At 43.6% G+C, this 18,927-nt stretch overlaps 1 protein-coding gene across 2 annotated transcripts; it reads left to right on the top strand.

The window, feature by feature from the left end:
* The first annotated feature begins 501 nt into the window (after positions 1-501).
* On the top strand, positions 502-18,636 carry LOC130537752 (androgen receptor-like). Of its 2 annotated transcripts, none has more exons than XM_057054763.1 (8): positions 502-2,084; positions 6,880-7,031; positions 7,133-7,249; positions 10,204-10,479; positions 11,428-11,572; positions 15,110-15,240; positions 15,318-15,469; positions 15,723-18,636. In XM_057054763.1, the coding sequence occupies exons 1-8, from the start codon at positions 982-984 to the stop codon at positions 15,879-15,881; spliced, it is 2,235 nt and encodes a 744-aa protein (XP_056910743.1). In that variant the 5' UTR covers positions 502-981; the 3' UTR covers positions 15,882-18,636. The 2 variants fall into 2 exon arrangements, with proteins under 2 accessions (XP_056910743.1, XP_056910742.1); XM_057054762.1 differs by having other exon boundaries at positions 505-2,084; positions 6,865-7,031.
* Positions 18,637-18,927: the final 291 nt, after the last annotated feature.

Here is an 18,927-nt window from a genome sequence, read left to right as displayed (position 1 = left end):
TGGTCTCCATCAGAATTCAGACCTATGAGATGTGTTTTAAGCACCCAGGCTGTGCTGAAGAGTGTTAACCTTGTTCAGGAGCGTTGGAGAAACAGTTGCACCTGCTCAGGTTAATTCGAGCTCTTACCACTAAAGGCTGACCTGAGCTGCTAAAATATACGTCATCATCTCCACAGTCATCCTGATGCCCGTCTGTTGACAGATTTCAATATTTAGATTCCACCCTTATGAGTTGCTCCCTCCCTGGCTGGTGGTGCCTCTCACATGCCTTTAACACATGGTGTAACTATTGCATTTAAATGAACTAAAAGCTGCTTGAAGATGAAGTAGAAAATCTGCAGATTCCAAATCATTCATTTAATGAGGAATAAAACGACGGAAACTTACTAAAATTAAACTAGTCACATTCAGTGAAAGTCGTTCTGATATCAGATTTTTTTTTAATTAATTTCGCGAAAATTAATAATAATTAATACTTATACTTAATACTTAATAATCTAATTAATACCGTGAAAGCCTCTATTTAGACCGAAATTTAACCCTTGACTGGAATAAAATGCGAGCATCGACTCAATTTCAACAAAAAGTTATTTATTGATGCTCCCTGAGTGACAACAGTCACCTCAATCTGGCACCCCAATAGTCTGGAAAAATCTGAAAAATATCTCGTTTCAAAAAGGCAGCAGATGGTTTTGTGTGTGGGCTATGTGGTGTTCTGACCTTTCTGTTTTATGGCTTTAATTGTTCAATCGTTGGGCACAGTGGTTGTGTTGACAACAGCCCTCTCCCGAATCCACTTTTACGCAAACCGGAGTTGATCGTCCATGAATCGGAAGATCTCAGTTTAGGAGGAGTTTGGGACTCTGGCGCGCTCTCAGGACCTTTACGGTTTCCACTGCCGAAGAGTTTGGCACTGACCATTAGGATCGGACCTGTCACGCAAAGTTCCGGGCTCTTGCTTAAATAATCAATTGCTCGGAAATGAGCCAAACTAACAGACAGTTATCTCGTAACAGCGTTCGTTTCGGGGTCGAGAAAAAGCAGACGGGCGGCGGCGTGAGCGCTCCCAGCATGGCGCAAATCCTGGAGGAAATCTTTTTCCCTCAGAAACCAGCGGGAAACTGTGCCGACAGGCTGAGAAACGGCGCCGAGGCGCAGATCACTTATGGATCGGGACGCGCGGTGTGTGACATGGAGAAACGCTGCTGTCAAACAGCTGCTGCTCCTCAGGAGGAGTTAACCGCTGACAGCCGTGTGGGCGACAGCCGCTCTTTTCCAGCCTGTGCCACGATCTCAGAGACAGCCAGGGAGTTGTGCAAAGCGGTGTCTGTGTCTCTGGGACTGGCCATGGAGTCCAACGACGCGGCCGACATGGAAACGGCTCTCCCAGCTTGTTCTGCAAACGACCGAGACAGGGGAGAGTGTCTGCTCGGAGTTTCGGCCGTGCCTGTCAAATTTCCCGGAGCTCGGGCTATTGACGCTGCCGAGTACCACGATGAGAGACCCCAGCCCGGCCAGAAACAACCTGTGGAGCTGTTCAAAAGTTCAGACTGCTCTGCGCCTCCGCACCACCTCACTTTGAGTCATACATCCGCGGATGATACTAAGTTTACTTTGTGCAAAGCCGATGACCTGGTCCCGGAGGAGATCGATCCCCTGGACTCGGTGCGAGCCGCGTCTTGTCCCTATGCGCATTCGGCGCACATCAATTTCGCGCACTTCGGCCAGGTTCCAGAGAGACTTTACAAGCCCCCCGATGAGCCGAGCGACATCGCAGAAGCCACGGAGAGCAAGTTCGGGGGCTACGCGCCACAACACTACGGCGTCAAAATTAAATCGGAAGTCCCTGGAAGTGCCGGAGTGCTGTTGGGCAGTAATTACACCTTTAATGAAAAGTACAATTCCGAGTATTGGGACGGGAGGCAGTGCGTGAGCGCACACGGCAACGGAGCCAACGACGCGCCATGTAATCCATACGAGCGGAGCGCCGTGCGCCATGAGCAGTGGTACTACGGAGGGATGGCCAAGATCCCGTACCCCAACTCCAGCTACATGAAGTCTGAAGTCGCCTACAGTGACCCCAGGTGAGACAACAACAACAACCACAACAACAACAATTGGCCCAATTAGCGTTAAAGTCTGTCGTGCGTCCCTTTAGTCCAGTCGCCAAGTTGATACTATAGTTAAAGCAATGAAACAATCGGGGGGGAAAAGCAGATTAAAGACGCTGAAAAATAGAAAATGCATAAAATTCCATTTAATAAATATTGCTAAAGTTGTTTTAAGATCGAGTTCTTTTTAACATTCATTCTTTAAATACGTGGTTACTGAAGAACAGGTTCTCTTAGACCACACGTGTTCCATCATCTCTTCCCTCCAGTAAAGGATTAAATGTCAGTAAAATGCTCTCACACACGCACAGATAGATAGATAGATAGATAGATAGATAGATAGATATAGATAGATAGATAGATAGATAGATAGATAGATAGATAGATAGATAGATAGATAGATAGATAGATAGATAGATAGATAGATAGATAGATAGATAGATAGATCAAAGGCTTGTCCCACGTGTTTGTTGGGTGGGTTGTCATGCTTGTGTATCACCTGGACGCCCTCCTGAAGCTCTGCCTGTGTCTCCATGCCGATCATTAAAAGGTTGTGGATGATAAACCTATTGATCTCTGCAGGCTGAGTCTGCATCAAGGTTGTGAAGCTGTCTCCGTAGCGTTCCTGGCGTGGGTTTGAGAGGCTACTCAAGTTTATTCTGAGAGGATATTACCACTGTGGTTGTGTGGACTGGTTCTACACAAACGTGATACAAACTCCCAGTGGACGGAACAACAATAAATTCACCTTTCTGCTGAAGTTGTGTGGCCCATATATAAGTCAGTCAGGTTAGTGAAAGGCAGCTGAGGTACCCGGCTGACATGGTCGTCCCCTTTATTCCACTGGTTGTGCCTTTACTGGGTCAAGGGTCAAAGGTCAGTGCAATGAGACTCCACAAACCTACAGAATGATCTGAACTTGGAGAAACTGGCAGGAGTTTAAGATTTGAAACCAGGTGCAGAATCGTGAAGTAGAGGAAGGTCCCAACACTGGATTCAGATCGGTGATCTCACGAGGTCCCAGACTTCTATCTGCCTGTTTGGAAATGGTGGCTCCCAGATTTGTGTTCTATGGGCAGAAACAAGCAGGACATCCTCGCAAGTGCCCAGTACGAGGGCCTTTTACAGTCACCACAATCCCGCAGTTCTTCCCGAGCAGCAGTTTGCTGAATTCTCTGGACTTGATGAGGGAGTGAACCCTAGAACAGGTCTTGGGTGCAGCCCAGCTCCTGATTTGGGTTTAAACAAAAGGGAAGGGTGGCTGGATATTGACAGTAATAGCCTGTACTCAGCTCCGTCTTCAAATCTGCTGGATTATTTACAAAATTTCCTCTTAGTTGGAGAAATGATCAGTCTGATCTTTCACATTAATATGGATTTCATTAATTTGAAGTTATTTGCATTATTTGTTGCAGACTGAACTCTGAGGGGTTGTTTTATGTCTCCTTACCAAAATACGTACACATTCTTGTGCCTTGGAAGCGCACCTGCTGCTTGGCCTCTCATCTTTGCTGCACAATCAGAGATGAAATGAATTCTTTTTTCCTTGACTGCTATTTCCCTTGCGGGGGTCGTGGGGGTGGGGGGCTGGAGCCCATCCCAGCTGCATACAGGCAAAGGCCCAGTACAGCCCTGGACAAGTCATTGCAGGGCCCTATCTAAGCATTTGGGGGCTCAAAGGTACTTCTGCCTTCCATACTCTGTCTGCAACCGGGTCAAGAAGACGCTGCTTCTCAACCCAGTCCCCTACAGCCTCAGCTACCCCCCCCCCCCCCCCAGGGAACAAAGAGGGACCAAATCAATGTGTGTAAACCCTCGTTCCCTGTATTGACAGTGCCCCAAGACAGCGGGCAGAGGTCGAATCTATGAAGGCTTACATCATTTAGAGCATTTAGCTTTTCCTTCAGCTTTGAGAAGAACTCTTAAACTTTTGCCGGATGAACGAACAAATGTCACTTTTGGTGTTTGTCAAGCTCGGCGAAGGTTGCGCTTTGATTTGCAGTTTACGTGTCGGCTGAGTGACAGACCTTGTATGCAAATGTAACCACCAATGCGTGCTCGTTGGTGTGTGTGTGTGTGTGTTGAGGGAAGCTGAGCAGAATCCAAACGCTACACAATGAGCGCGGCGGGGGACCAACAGTGGAGGAACGCTCTGTCGATGGGGCTTGCGCAGTAGCTAAGATCTATTTACAGACCGTAAATTTGGCGATCTACCTGCACGCCGCGTCTGTCGGACCGCTGAGGAAAATGTAACTAATGTGAAGACGCCCCGTCTCGGTCTAAGGGAATCACGGCGTGACCTTTGCCACTCAGGAATAATCCCGTTGCACCTGCATTTTCACGGGCTTTACACTTCTTGTCCAAGCTCACGTCATGATACATTTAATGGTCGTTGGATAAGAAACCGTCAGAATCTTTGATTGATGTCTGGAGCTGATTAACATCAGCAAATTCAGAGTCTCACGTTTGTCGGTCCTTCTTGGCAGCTGTCTTCACTTGCTGCTTATTTAAGCCCTTTTATGCCTTCAGATTTTTCTTCAGCAGAAAAATTCTGCTGAGGTTTTGGATCAGGTGATTGAATTTAGTATTAGAGTAAAATTCAGTTTCTTTGTGTTCACAGAGTCCTGGTGTGTGTGTGTGTTTAGTTCACAGTCCATCTGGGAAGGTCGGTTTTTGCAGCATTTGTCTGAATGTGACCAGCCTACAAATCTGCACAGGCTGTCTCCAGCATGTTGATCTGGATTTCCTCTGAACATATGAGGTGTTGCTAATCTGAGCTCCCCTTAGACCTAAATATCACGGTAAGAGAATTCCACATCAGACCTTCTTCTACTTTATTGTTCTGAAGTGAAGAGGAAACAGATCCCCCGATCGTGTAACCTCAACAGTTCAGCTGTGTGAAATGCTGTAGTTCCTAATATTTTATTTGTGGAACTCCTAAAATTAAGGCTGAAAGTCTGCGCTCCAGCCCCATTTTGTTTAATTTTGGTGCATGACAGAAGAACATTTTTCCTACTGAGGGGGAAAAAAATGGAAATGCATCACAGCTGGAATGAAAAGAGCTATAAATTAAAACCAAATTAGCTGCACATGAAGGCAGATATTTCTAATAAACATATCTCTTCAGTTAATATGACTGAACTATCCTGCATTTATCAAACAACAGTATTTGTGCATGTGCCACAATGGTCAGACTCCTGGAGATGATCCTAGTTTAAATATAGCAGACTGTTGTAATTGGAAGCAGTTTGACACTCGAGTTACTGGATTTAAGCGTCGCTCTGGAGATTCCGACGGGAGGATGAGGCTGGAAGGGATCTGTTGTCTAAATAAAGGATCTAAATGATCAAAGTGCCGGTTTATCAGGTGTCAAGAGCACTTGCTGTAGTATTGGCCTCTTCTTGATGTCCAGGACAGGTTTATCCAGATCTGTTTTCTCAGAGGAGACTCTCAATACTAACACAAGGCCAGACCAGTAATGTGTAACTATTATATCACAATATTGTTGCAAGCACAGTTTACTATGGTTGCAAAGAATGCAGCCAATGTTAGTGAATAATAGTCATTTTAGTTTATAATCTGTCATCTCTGTCAATAAAGTCCATCCCCTGTAAAGTCCTAAGTTACGTACTGAGTCCTTTGTAAAGCATTAAGTCTCAAAGTATTAAGCCTTAAGTACAAAAATATAAAATGAAAATGATTATAAGTACCAGCCCTGAAGCTTCCCGTCAGCCTTGGCCTCGGGCTTGGCCGGGGTTCATCCCGATTATGGAGCTGTAACTGTCAAACTCTCACAACATTTACACGCTCATAAAGATCGCAGCCTTGCTTCTCAGAGGAACACATGCTACGAAAGCCATTTTATTTTGGTGATAAATCAAGCGTGTGATTCATCCCAGGCTTGACTTTTAATCATTTTTGGTTGACTCTCGACAGTCTTGACCTTCTCTCAGCGGGGGCGGTGGGATGTTTGGCTGCTTCCAAAAGTCTCTCCGCGAGTCCATCAGGTGCATCGAACAATGTTTCCTTATTAATCTAAACGGGAGATGTTTGCTACCGATTTCTGCGGCGGCGTCAGATGTATATTTGATGGTGAAAGCTGTCGTTGCTCGTTAAATCCCGCCCGCTCTGTTGTAGATATGTAGCTCAGATCAGCCAAATGAAGTCTGCTCTGACGGCCTGTTGCAACACTTAAGTTTGCAAGTTTAATCTTAACGCGTCTGCCGAGCTAAGCGTCATCCTTGTCTCTTTTACGCTAAGCTTTGATATCTTAGTCGCACCAAGGCAACGTTTTGTCTGAGGCTTTTCCAATCTCTTAGCTTTCAAGGCTGAAGCCAGGCGGCCAATGTGCCTCCTCACCCTCCGCCCAGTGGCCCTGGTGTTGATGCTTGAATCGTTCCCACACCATCCTCAGTCATCACACTCTCTGCCCTACTTAAATCACTGGCTCAGAGGCCTTGGCACAGTTCTGGGCAATGAACAGTAACTGTTCTGTGGTTACAGTCAGTAAACTATTGAATAAGTAAAAGGTAATTACAGACTTGGATGATGATGAAGGAGTTCATGGTTGGATGTTTTTATGTCCCAAATAGGCTATTAATCTTACAACAGGCAACACAAAAATGTTGATAACAAATACGTCCAATTTATGATTCATTTTAACATTCGCTCTGTAAAAATGGACAGATTTTATCGGAAAATACCAGCAAACCGAGGGTCAACAGCTTTTTGTATCTGCTCCTGTTTCATCCAGTATTTCTGGCTGCAGATTTGAGTCCGGCAGAGAACACACGTACCCCATGGAGTTCTTCTTTCCACCACAGAGGACATGCCTGATCTGTTCCGACGAGGCCTCCGGCTGCCATTACGGCGCCCTCACCTGTGGCAGCTGCAAGGTTTTCTTCAAGAGGGCTGCGGAAGGTGAGCCAGCCGTTTTATCACCCTTTAACGATCCACTTTGAAGGCCTTTCTCACTAGGTTTCTTTCCAAATGACTAAAACAAACATCTTATTTCGACGCAGGGAAACAGAAATACCTGTGCGCAAGCAAAAACGACTGCACGATTGATAAACTGCGCCGAAAGAACTGCCCGTCGTGCCGGCTGAGGAAGTGTTTCGAAGCGGGAATGACGCTCGGAGGTATGTCTGGACGTAAGCGGCGTGTGTGGTATATGAATGGAAGCGCATGCATCCACTCCGTATGGACTGGAACGAACCACGCGCGCCGCCTGTTGCTTGAACAAAGCCTCGCGGACCGAGAAAGTGAAGTCTTAAAAGTTAAACTATTAATGGTTTCCCGAGAGCGAGTACTTTATTCTCTCCACACCACACATCTCCGCTGGCTCCCTTCAATTGCAGCATCATCACAATGGGGGATGTTACTGATAATCAAGCCCCTCACTGAGCTACCATGCAATTTAGACCCATTCCATTCACCTCTCCTTACTGTCACCTAGACCTGCTCGTCATATTAAGGCTGTAAAGATTGACATGTAGTGGGCTAATTTTGGTTCCGTGTTCAATTTTCACTCTCTTCCATTTTCTGATTCTGTTAACGGTGAAAATTGTGCTGGAGGCACAAAGCTGACATGAGACATGTGAATTAAAGCCGCAGACATGCTGGCAATTTTTGCCACCAGTCGCTGAAAAACCCATGGAGGGAAAATGTGATCTAATGCTGTGATTGTAAGTAAAAAGGCACACCTTTACTAGTTTTGGTGGCTTAAAAGAGCCTCCTTTCACTTGCCTTCTCAAGCCAGATATGTGATTCATTTGCAGCATTTTACAGGGCGGAAGGGAATGACAGAAAGTGGAAGAAACATTTGGTGTTATTATCACCACTCAAAATACTTCAAGGCTGTACAATTCAAATTTCCTGTCACACACAGATTCTTATAATTCAATTGTGCTTGAGTTTGGTACCTGTCACTGAATGTGAGATGGGTTTTAACTTTTAGACCTTGGATTATTACCAGGCTGTTAATTACATGATCAAATATGGCATTTCAGCCCTGGATCTCCTTCATGTTACGCAATGCCTTTTGATTTGCTTGAAGTTTGGAACGAGCTGTCTATCGAAGCATAAATTACACACAGGAGCGAGAGGTGATGAGTCTCGCAATTTGCCAAATTCCAACCAAATTTCAAAAGAAGGGCTTACTAAAACACAAGTTTTGGAAGTTTTGACTTTTCAAATGTCACTTCAATCACCGATGACAGACTTCTGTGCATTAAACAGTCACGTCACAAACAGCAAGGTGTTGTTAGAGTGCTACGATCTCTAGAATCACCCGCAGGTGTGGGAAATATTGTGCATACAGAAATCTTCTCAGTATAAATAATAAACTTTTGGGGTCGTTATTGGACAAATAATCAGATAACTGTCATACATAAGAGGGAGGAGGGACCCCCTTGTGTTAATATCATAATATTAGGTATTAAGTATTAGGTATTAAGAGAATTCCACTTAACAAATATCTAAAGGGTTATTGGGTTGTTGTTGTTGTTGTTATTGTAGTGTTGTAACACTAGATGCTGGCAACTGGCAACAAATTAGTAAAGGCGCAATTTGCATAATTGAATATGCCGATGAGCTGACAGCAGTAAGGAAAACTTCACTGTAACATCTGGTTTATGTTAGTATTAAATCTTGCGAGGGATCCTAATTTGATCGCCATCCAGGCTGTTCTCTGCAAAGATCAGACCGCTGCCTAAAATCTCCGGGGGAGAATTTTAATCTAACACTTTTATTTCGAATGTTTGTTATTGGATCAGTTGTAGAATTGTGAGACTTGCAAATAATCCTTTTTTTATATAGTTTGTAATTTGCTTTCACCTCCACTGCTTTTGAGTGAGGCTCCAGTCACGTCTATAAATGGCAGTTCAATATTTATCCTAGTGAAGCGCAAAGCCAGGCGGCGGCTCTAATGAGACCGTCTCCACGTCGACGCCGTGAGAGGCTGGGGCGGGACAATTAACGCTTCATTTCTAGATTCAGTCAACACTGAGAAAATGGATTCAACTGTGCATAATCATCACCAATAATCCATCCCTCCGTTTTTTACCCCGACGTTAAAAACTTTGCAGGGGAAAACTCCAACTCTCAAATCGTTTAACGCTGACTTTTATGCAGCACGTGTCACAGATGGCGTTTGTCAGAGCTGTCATTCAAAGATAACAGGCGCAACTGTTTATTTGTACAAATGATAATAGCTGTAGAAATGAAGCAGCACTAAAACACCGCATTTAGCTGTTTTCAAGTGTGCTTTTTAATTTGCTCTCGCTGGGAGGCCGACTGGATTAAAGGCAGTTTAGCTGCACGGTGCTAATCTGAGTGATGGTTTAAGATGATGCTTTGATGCCTGCGTTTCTCTAGACACAAAGAAACCAGTTGGATTCCTTTAATGTTAGGAGTACTGAGAAATATGAGACCGTGCTGCTAAACTGAAGGTAACTGCTTCAGTCCGGGGCCCTTCTTAACTGTTTACTAATTCTGATCCTGATGAGCATGCAGCTGTCAAAGGCTGTCATAGTACTGTTAAATTAGGCCAGTGGGCAATCAAAGTCAAATATTAATGAAGATATATGGGTTTAGGTTCAATTTACTAACTGTTCTATTGCGTCAGGACATATTCGTTAGAGCCTTCCAGGTAAATGAAACCACACACACAGTGTCCACTCATCTGCTCAAAGAGTTTTCTTTTAAACTGAGATAATCGAATATCTCCAGCCTGCGTCGTCGTCTATAACTGAAATTCATTTTAAAAGGTCGGGTAAAATCCAACGTTGTCAGCCATCGTTTTGTAAAACTCTGCTCTCTAAATAAAGGACATGAATGAATGACGGCGTTGTTTGTATGAGTAACTACGGTGTGACCGTGATCATCAGTGGAGAATCGGGACTGGATCAGTGTTTGTTCATTGTGCCTGCAGCATTTACGGCTGCAGTGGAGAAGTTCAGACATTAGAAACAGGAATTAAAAATTAGATATGAAACCTCCGCTGAGAGACTTCGAACTGCTTGAATCTCTATAATTGAGCGTGCAGAATTGTAAATCAGTGCGCTGTGATCAAATGTTGTGCTTCACTTTGTAGCACGTAAACTAAAGAAAATTGGACAACAGAAAAACCCTGAAGAAGATCACCTTGTCCAGGATTTAGAGGTCATCCACAATGCTTCTCCAAAATCCGGCCTCACCTTCAACTCCCAGGTGGTCTTCCTCAACATCCTGGAGTCCATTGAGCCGGAGGTGGTGAATGCGGGACACGACTACTGCCAGCCGGACTCAGCGGCCACCCTGCTGACCAGCCTGAATGAACTGGGAGAGAGGCAGCTGGTTAAAGTGGTCAAATGGGCCAAAGGATTGCCAGGTAGGACGCTGTCAGAGGTTGTGGAACAGAGACAAAGTCTGATACTGCAGACAGCTTCAGCACCCTACTGTTACTGGACTCTAAAACAGCAAATATCATCAGATTTATCCACATATAATCAGGCAGGTCAGCAGTGACTGGACAGATTGGTGGTGATATACAAAGAGGACAATGGGAAATGCTTAAAACACTAGTGTACAGTCACAGAACTGCAAATGGAAATAATAAATGGAGTGGGGCAGCGAGGAAGAGGAGGAAGAAAAGGCTAAGATGGGGTTATTTAGCTCAGAGAGGTGCAGGTGTCTGAGGTCACATCATAATGATTCCCAGGCCAGAGTCATCTCAGAAGCAGTTGAGAGTAGTCAGGCAAAAATCAGGCCTGGGAAGTTGGAGGAGGAACGCCAGAGGAGGAAGAACAGTCGACCTACACTGAGGAATGCTTTCCAAACTCCAGGGCACTCAAAGGTCACAAAGTACTGCAGGGGGAGCTTTGCTGTCTCAGTAAATGTCTAATTCCTGCATGATTTAGAGTTTTTATTTTGTTTTTTCAAAAACACTAATGGTGACTGAGTACCCTGGTTGTGGACCCCTGGTTTTGATTATATTCAGTGTATTTTCGTGTTCTCCCAAAAGTCCCGGTAATAATCTGAACTGAACTGATGATAAATTGCAGCTTCTGAGTCACAATTACCAAAAAACAACACAAATTAACTGTAGAGAAACCTGATGAAAACCCTTTTAGAACACCTGTGAGCCGCTGTTGTCCAGTATGAGCACATATTTCGCACATAATTTGATAACGAGCATGTAGAATGTGAATGCGCACAGATGCTCACATGAACTTAATCGAGCTGAACTGAACTGCGGCCCTGAGAGGCTCCTGGCCCCAGCACAACGTGATAATGAGCGTTGTTTTACAGCGTTCGTTGTGTGAATGCATGTCCCCAGGTTTCAGAAATCTCCACGTGGACGACCAAATGACGGTCATTCAGCAGTCCTGGATGGGGGTGATGGTGTTTGCCCTGGGATGGAGGTCTTACAAGAACGTCAACGGGAGGATGCTCTACTTTGCCCCGGATCTCGTGTTCAACGAGTATGTATGATGTTAAATTCAGCAATTCATTTCTTGGTTTTATTCGAATTTGAGCTCACAATCGGTGCGTTTCTGCGTGCAGAGCTTTGCCTTATGATGCAGATGCGGTGTACAGTCTGTCCTCGTCTCTTCCTCTGTCAGTCATCCCCTCATTTGTTTTCCTGCTCGTGCACAGACACAAAAGCGCCTCTAAAAGGCTGCAAAGTGGAAACGGCCCCGGGCTTTTTAGGGCCATATTCCCCCAATTTCCTCTGCAGTTGTTTCTTTGTGACTTTGAGATTAAAGTGAGGGACCGTAGTTTCCAGCATTAAAACTCTGGCAGACAGCTGATTTCATCTGAATATTTCTCATGACAGATGACAAGAATGGTGAGAGCTCTCTGTGGATGATGAGAGGAATATTAATATCATCAAATGTTTCCTGCCAAGGATTTGTAGTAGCAACTGCTTTTTAGAGAGACAAATTATTATATAGTAGTAATGGACAATAAAGAGGCATTTCTTTACTGTCATGTAAACTTAAAGGATTGTTCTTATCAAAAATGAGGTACGTTCAAGAACACCTGCGTATGACTGGACACAGAAGTAGATTAATGGCGATTTTCGACGCTACGGCGCTGAGCTTTCCAGACGTTTCATGAACTAAACATGCTGAGAAGAAATATAAATAAAGAAATATAAAATGGAGTATTCTTCAGGTTATTTAAGCACCTTTTTGTGGTTATGGAAGACCAAACTGAAGACAAAAGAGCTCACACAGTTAGCAGACGAAGCTGGCTGCAGAGCGGTGACAAAGAAAATGGATGATGATGATGATGATGACGATGATGGCGATGATGATGATGATGATGATGATGATGATGATGATGATGATGATGATGATGATGATGATGATGATGATGATGTGCATGGGTTCCAGACTTCAGGCTGTCAGTGACTGACAGTGAAAATTCACTCCAGATATAATGCAGCACCGTCATTTTCAGGGTTCCGAGCGGCACGGTTGTAAAAACCAAAGCTGTCTCCTCTCCTCTTTAGTTGTCTTATCTGTGAGCAGCAAACACAGTCCGCTCGTGCGCTCCCCTCACTGCTCACAAGAGCCGAAACCTTCTTCTACAACTTTGTTCCGCTGCCCTTTTGGCTCTTTTCAAGAATGAGAACATTAACGATGAAGCAGTCTGCAGGCTTTCCTCCATCTAAAACGTTGGGACCCTCCGTCCACATGCACGTCTGGTAATAAGCTACCAGAATCCTTCAGATCTTGGAGATATTCTGCTGAAATACTGCAACAAAGATAACGGTTGAGACGCTCTATTATATACATTATATACAGATATAAACATCTGCTCCTACTACTATATGTATAATGCATAATGCAGAAAACTGCTGTCAGCATCGTCCTTGTTGCTTTAATTGACTATGAAATCCTGAATGTGCCTTTAATGGAGCCTTTATGGGCCTAAACCAAGGCGGCCCTCAGCCGGGCCGTTTCCTGTCAGTGCAGACTATAATAATCATATTTGACATGAACGAACTTCTTAACCATATATCACTGACAGAGAGACTGTCACCAGCATATGGGCGAATACTGGATTAAGTTGTGTTTAGCTATATTTATCATAAAGCTGTTTAACAGCTGTTAGGGGGTGATGCTTATTTTGTCCTAAATTCTGGTGCTTAATTAACACCAATAGTCCATTAGTCTGTTTTTCTGCCTCCCACCATCGCCGTGTTTCCCCTCAAACATGACACCAAACTCTAAAAGTAATACATCAACAACACGTTGGATGAGCTGTGGGAACGGTAATGAGGGTGACAGCTATTAGGTCATTACTATTTTAGTTATTAATTAATTTGCTTGTTGCGCACTTCAGCCTCACATGCAAATGCTCCTGAAAAGTGCCAGGAACCATTAGCTGAGTGGAGATTATTCCCCTCGTCTCAGAACGTTCATCCCTGTCGGGAGAGCAGGTGTTTCGGTGTTGGCTGGATACAGTTGCCAGTCAGCGGGATACCATATGGATACACGGAAGCTGGATTAACATCATACCTGATGGTGATTTTGGCGTTATTAAGATTTTAGCTTGTTTACTTTAGCCTCACTGAGGTTGTTTTAGTGGGCTTACCAGACAGAGAGGGGGTTATTCACATTATATAAAGTCCTATATCACTTTCCATCATTATTTGGCATATTTTTAGCAGTGCGAGATGCCGTGAGGGTGCTGATTTGTCTTTCACACTTTGAAATAGCACTTTTTTCAGTGTCCTATCGCCGGAACCTTTGCTTTCTCTACATGTTTTGTGCATGAGGATGCCAGCCTCCGGTCTATACAAAAGGGAAATATTTTACACTGCGCTGATTCCTACTCCAGTATCTGTGCTGTTCTTCCTCACGCCCCCTCACACACACACCAGTCATATCACACTGTAGTTTTCCTGCTGTATGTGACACAGCTTTCGTGCAAATCTGCAGAAAGCACAGAAACCACTTCAGAGATTCATGTCATGACCACATGAAAAACTAAAACCCACACAGAAAGTTTGATTCTACGAGAGAAGTTTGTCATCAAAGTAGCAGTGCCAGAGCCTATTGGATCAGCAGTTTCTGAAGACTGTATTAGGGCTGATAGAGGCCTTGATTTGGAAAGAAGGATAATTGAAGCTATTTGAAAGTCTTGTGAGCACAGAGTGTTAATGGGTGTCAAGTGCTCTTAATCATCTGCTTAATGCTTCCTGCCAAGTTGTTCTCAGAGTGAAAGGCCTATTATTGTAATTGGAAAATGAAATAAGGAGGAAAAATGTGGGCCATTTCTTTGAATACAAAAAATCACTAATATATCTCCCCTTTGTGAAAACCGACACAATCACATCAATCTTAGCGCACGGTTTGACTGCTGGAGGACAGGTTTCCATGTCAAAGATCTGCTGCGCCAGCTGCTGCGAATGTTCCTTCCTTCCTAGTTACGAGATGAAAGAAAGATGATTTAAAATACGTTATTGTGCAGGTTGTTATCACGTTGTCCACTGACATTAATACTTTGATGCCGGTTTTGTTATCCTAACGTACAGGGTTGCAATACCTTGGACTGGACGAGATGGAATAAAAGGCATCTCCGTCGCCCCCTGCTGGCTGGTGTCAAACTTCGTCGTCCTCTGTGATTGTTGAAATAACTCTGGATGAAGGAGAGGAAAGATCTGATCAAATATGATGATATTACTTCAAAAGGAGCCAACATGACTATTGAAATTCAAAGGCAATCAAAGAGAAATTCTTTTCTAGGGAATAGAGAATTAGGTTTCTCTAACGTCTCATCGAGGGCGTCAAAGATCACCGAGGAATCTCCTGATTTATTGTAAAGATAATCTGCTGCTTCCGCCTCCTTTATGACATCAATGAATTTGGTTCTGACCTCTGACATCTGTCTTCTCTACATTTCAGTACAAATGTCCAAAGTGTAAAGTGATTTGGCCTTTGCTTCTCAGGACTCTGTGTTTTCAGTATTCTGCGTTTCCCACCGTGATCTTTTGATTCCCGCAGACATCGAATGCAGCTTTCCACCATGTACGAGCACTGCATACGGATGAGACACCTGTCGCAGGAGTTTGTGCTGCTGCAGATCTCTCAGGAAGAGTTCCTGTGCATGAAGGCCCTGATTCTCTTCAGCATCCGTAAGTACGAGAGCAGCTTTCTGCAGGAGCCGGACGGCAGACGTGAACTGAAGTGCGTTTGTCTTGTTTTTCCGAAGTTCCGGTCGAGGGGCTGAAGAGTCAGAAGTACTTCGATGAGCTGCGGCTCACCTACATCAACGAGCTGGACCGCATCGCCAGCTACCGGATGACCAACAACTGCTCTCAGAGGTTCTACCAGCTAACCCGGCTCCTGGACTCCCTGCAGATGGTGAGACTCAGCAGGAGAAGGATCAGCTGAGGGAGAATATTTACGATAAACAACAATAAACCTTTAGCTTTAGAAGGAAAAAGAGTGCAACATGAAGGGCTGTTCTGCTAATTTGCCTAAAACCTCAGATGCAGCAGATCGCTGCCTTCTGCTCTAACTCAGGCGGGCGTTTTTGTGATCTCCATTTTGTCCAAGCAGCGTTTGGCCATCCTAACCTCGGCCATCTTCGTGTTCTCTCCCACTTCTCTTCCAGACGGTGAAGAAGCTCCATCAGTTTACATTCGACCTGTTTGTGCAGGCTCAGTCGCTGCCCACCAAGGTCAGCTTCCCAGAGATGATCGGAGAAATAATCTCCGTCCATGTACCAAAGATCCTGGCAGGTTTGGCAAAACCAATCTTGTTTCATGAGTAAAAGGACTTCATAAATAAACAAGTGACTCATCTGTGCTGCCTCCGTAAACTGGTACTACTTCCCGACATTTGCGGTCTAATAGCTCCTGGCCTTTTTCTGCAGTCAACATTTTCATTCCATTTAGCCATAATTGAGACTGTTTGTTTGGAACTATTAAAGCTTTTATGTGAAATGTTGCGAGGCATCAGCGGCTGACAGCCCTGCTCCGTCGGAGTGCAGAGTTCGTGTTGTTAGCAGAAACGCCGCTTCTCAACTGGAGCAATCCTGTAAATCGTACCTGCATCAACGCCATCGTCAAATCTACGAAATGTAGCCTCGTTAAAACACAAGTTTTGGATTAAGACAAACATGCACGTCGTACAGTGCAGAAAAGAAAAGGGGATGGATCAAAGGTGAGAGAAAAGGCCACTTCCCTCCTCATTTGATGTTAAAGATTGGCTGGATGTAGAATCTGTTCCAGTTAAGTGTCGTAGCTACCAAACAGAAGCTAACTTGTTTTACAGTGTGTACAGTGGGGCTAAACTATAGCGGAAGATTCAATTCGATTTCTAGATTTCAGATCCAACTCAACAAAGCCATCCAATATTTCTGTTGTTGAGATTAGTGTTCAACAACAATAATGTAGCTGTAGGCCTGTTTTTGGTTTACAGGGTATGAATAAACACCTGTGCGAAATGTATTCACACACCCGCCAGTAGGGGGTGCTAAAACCAATTTTTACACCTTAACTGGGTGTTGGAGACCTGCGTGATGTAGGTGAAGCCCATTGGTTGTATGTATTGATAAATCCTTCAGGCTTTACATCTTGGGGTTTTTTTGTTTGTTATCTGTGAAACTTTGCATGTCTTACCTTAATTATTCATGGAAAAATCATTGTAGTGTTCAAAACACAAATGTTTGATGTCTGTTGGCCAAAATGATCGCAGCTATCTTTGTGTATTGCAGTAGTGGACCTTTAACTTAGGTGGGTTTTGCTTTTTTTAATTATTATAATTGTTTTTATCATTATTTTCTATCGTTATTAGGTCACACGTGGTGGAAACCGTTCAACTCGATCCTCACCATGACTGTTTTTTGATCATAATATTTTGACTAGGTGACAATTTTTAACGTCTGTTTCTAAAAGCCAGTATTATAAAAGACCAGTTAGAGAGTTTTACAGAGGTTTTTTTTTTACAGCCACGCTGCAATTCACACTTCTCCCAACCACATTTGTGACTGTTGATGCTCTTGATGTTCCTCCTTTTACAGTGTTAACTTATGAATATGTAGTGCTTACAAGACATTTGGCTGGAATGATGTTTTTCCAATTTAAGGCTTCAAATAATTATTTAAGTATTTACCACTATTACCAAAAGGGAATAGTGAATAAAACCAGAAAATGGCACATCAAATTATGTAAAAGGAACACTGATATGAACACGATGGGCCTTCCTAAAGAAGCTGTCGACAGTATCAGGCTATGAATGGACCCAGCTCAAGCTGCAGATACCGGGGTAATTGCGGCACTGGTTGCGGGTCAGAGTGCCAGAGCAACACAACAAACAGTAACTGAACCATTCTGAACTGGAAGGCTGTTGGCGTCCTTGACTGTCCTGCCAAACCTCAGAGGATAAAAACCAAGAAGCGATTTGAGGAATGCCTTGAAGCCCCAGATCACAAGAGTTTCAAGTAAAACCATATTGAATAATTAAGCTGGATACAATTCTTTTTTTTCTTTTTTTTAAAGGAGAAATGATCCATGAAGTAAAGTAGCATGTGTAACACTTACAGCTACTCTGTAACAGTCGATGCTCTGCAATGTTTTTTAAAGTTTGTAGACTTTATATTTCTTTCACAAGGTTGTAGATGCATGTGTGTGTAGAACAATTGTGCGTAACTTGGAGCTGTATGCTGCTCTCAGCTTTGTAGGCAGCAGCGTACAGGACTTCTTTGTTTCCTTTAGCACAAAAGCTAACGTCAACTTGCATGGGACAGTGAGCATGATGACAGCCTGTCCTCTAGTGTACAGTAATACCACCAGTCAGGGGATGTTGTGACTGACTGTAGCTCACTGGTGGAGTTCAGCATCAATTATCAGCTCTTTTTATTCATGTTGTCATATAATATGATGTTTGCGGCGCTTAAAATAAATGGATAAGGGCAACTCCAGCAGTCCGTCAGCTGTTATTATTGAGGCAGCCGAGCCTGACAGAGGAACATGTAACTTCTTCTTTTAAAAAAAGCCTTCTAGTAATGGCATGTAATTGAGACAAATATCAGATTATGTAGATTTTCAAAAGCATTTGTGTCAGTGTTTATCAAGCACCTGATGCTAAGGTTATGCAACACTTCAGAAACTGACTGAAAGCACTAGAATTTTTTAATATTTTTACAGTTTATGTCTGTGTTACGCAGCGGCATTACCAGCACGTTAAAGACTCACTGAGCCATAAATTATTCAATTCTCCTGTAAATTTCAGCACCAATATTGTCAGTAAACACATTTGGCTACATTGTTGGCACCGTTTCCACTGACAGAAGCTGGTACGTGCCCTGTGTATCACGTATGTACTTGGTTCTTTGTACATGCTGCAGTTAACTGTATGTATTGATTAGATAAATGTCTGTTTTGATGTCCAATATCTTGACTTTTAAAGGCACTTCCTTGTATGATTTATACCTTTTGTGAATTGTGTTTTTTCAATATGTGTGTTTTTCAACCGTGTAAAGCTGCATCATCTTTTGAAGGCAATTAAAACCATTCTGACCCTAAGGAATGCTGCAAGAGCTTATTTTAAAGAGATAGATGCTTGCAAATCATGCCTGATGTTTTTTCAAACCATTTCAACTTTATTCTGATAAGATTTGGACTTTTAAATCCACTCAGAGACAAGTCAGGAGGCAGGACGCTGTTGGCAGGGCTGAATAGAAACTGATGGCAAGTCCAGTAAACAAGTTTGCTTAAGCCAAAATAAGCATTCTGTTGTTTCTGTACGTGTGTGCTTCATGCTCCAGGACACCGTTAATCAAGGTCGGGCAGCAGAACTGGCGCGGGATCAGAAAA

The sequence above is a fragment of the Takifugu flavidus genome, chromosome 14 (genome assembly GCF_003711565.1).
Source record: "Takifugu flavidus isolate HTHZ2018 chromosome 14, ASM371156v2, whole genome shotgun sequence".
NCBI lineage: Eukaryota > Metazoa > Chordata > Actinopteri > Tetraodontiformes > Tetraodontidae > Takifugu > Takifugu flavidus.
The sequence above is the reverse complement of the archived record's forward strand: the minus strand, read 5'-3'. Positions and strand labels throughout refer to the sequence as shown.

Excerpts from the sequence above, each read along its gene's own strand:
- LOC130537752 (XM_057054762.1), top strand. The coding sequence starts at position 982 with ATGAGCCAAACTAACAGACAGTTATCTCGTAACAGCGTTCGTTTCGGG. Across the intron at positions 11,573-15,109 it reads CCGGATCTCGTGTTCAACGA|ACATCGAATGCAGCTTTCCA; the intron begins GTATGTATGATG and ends TGATTCCCGCAG. Across the intron at positions 15,241-15,317 it reads CCTGATTCTCTTCAGCATCC|TTCCGGTCGAGGGGCTGAAG; the intron begins GTAAGTACGAGA and ends GTTTTTCCGAAG.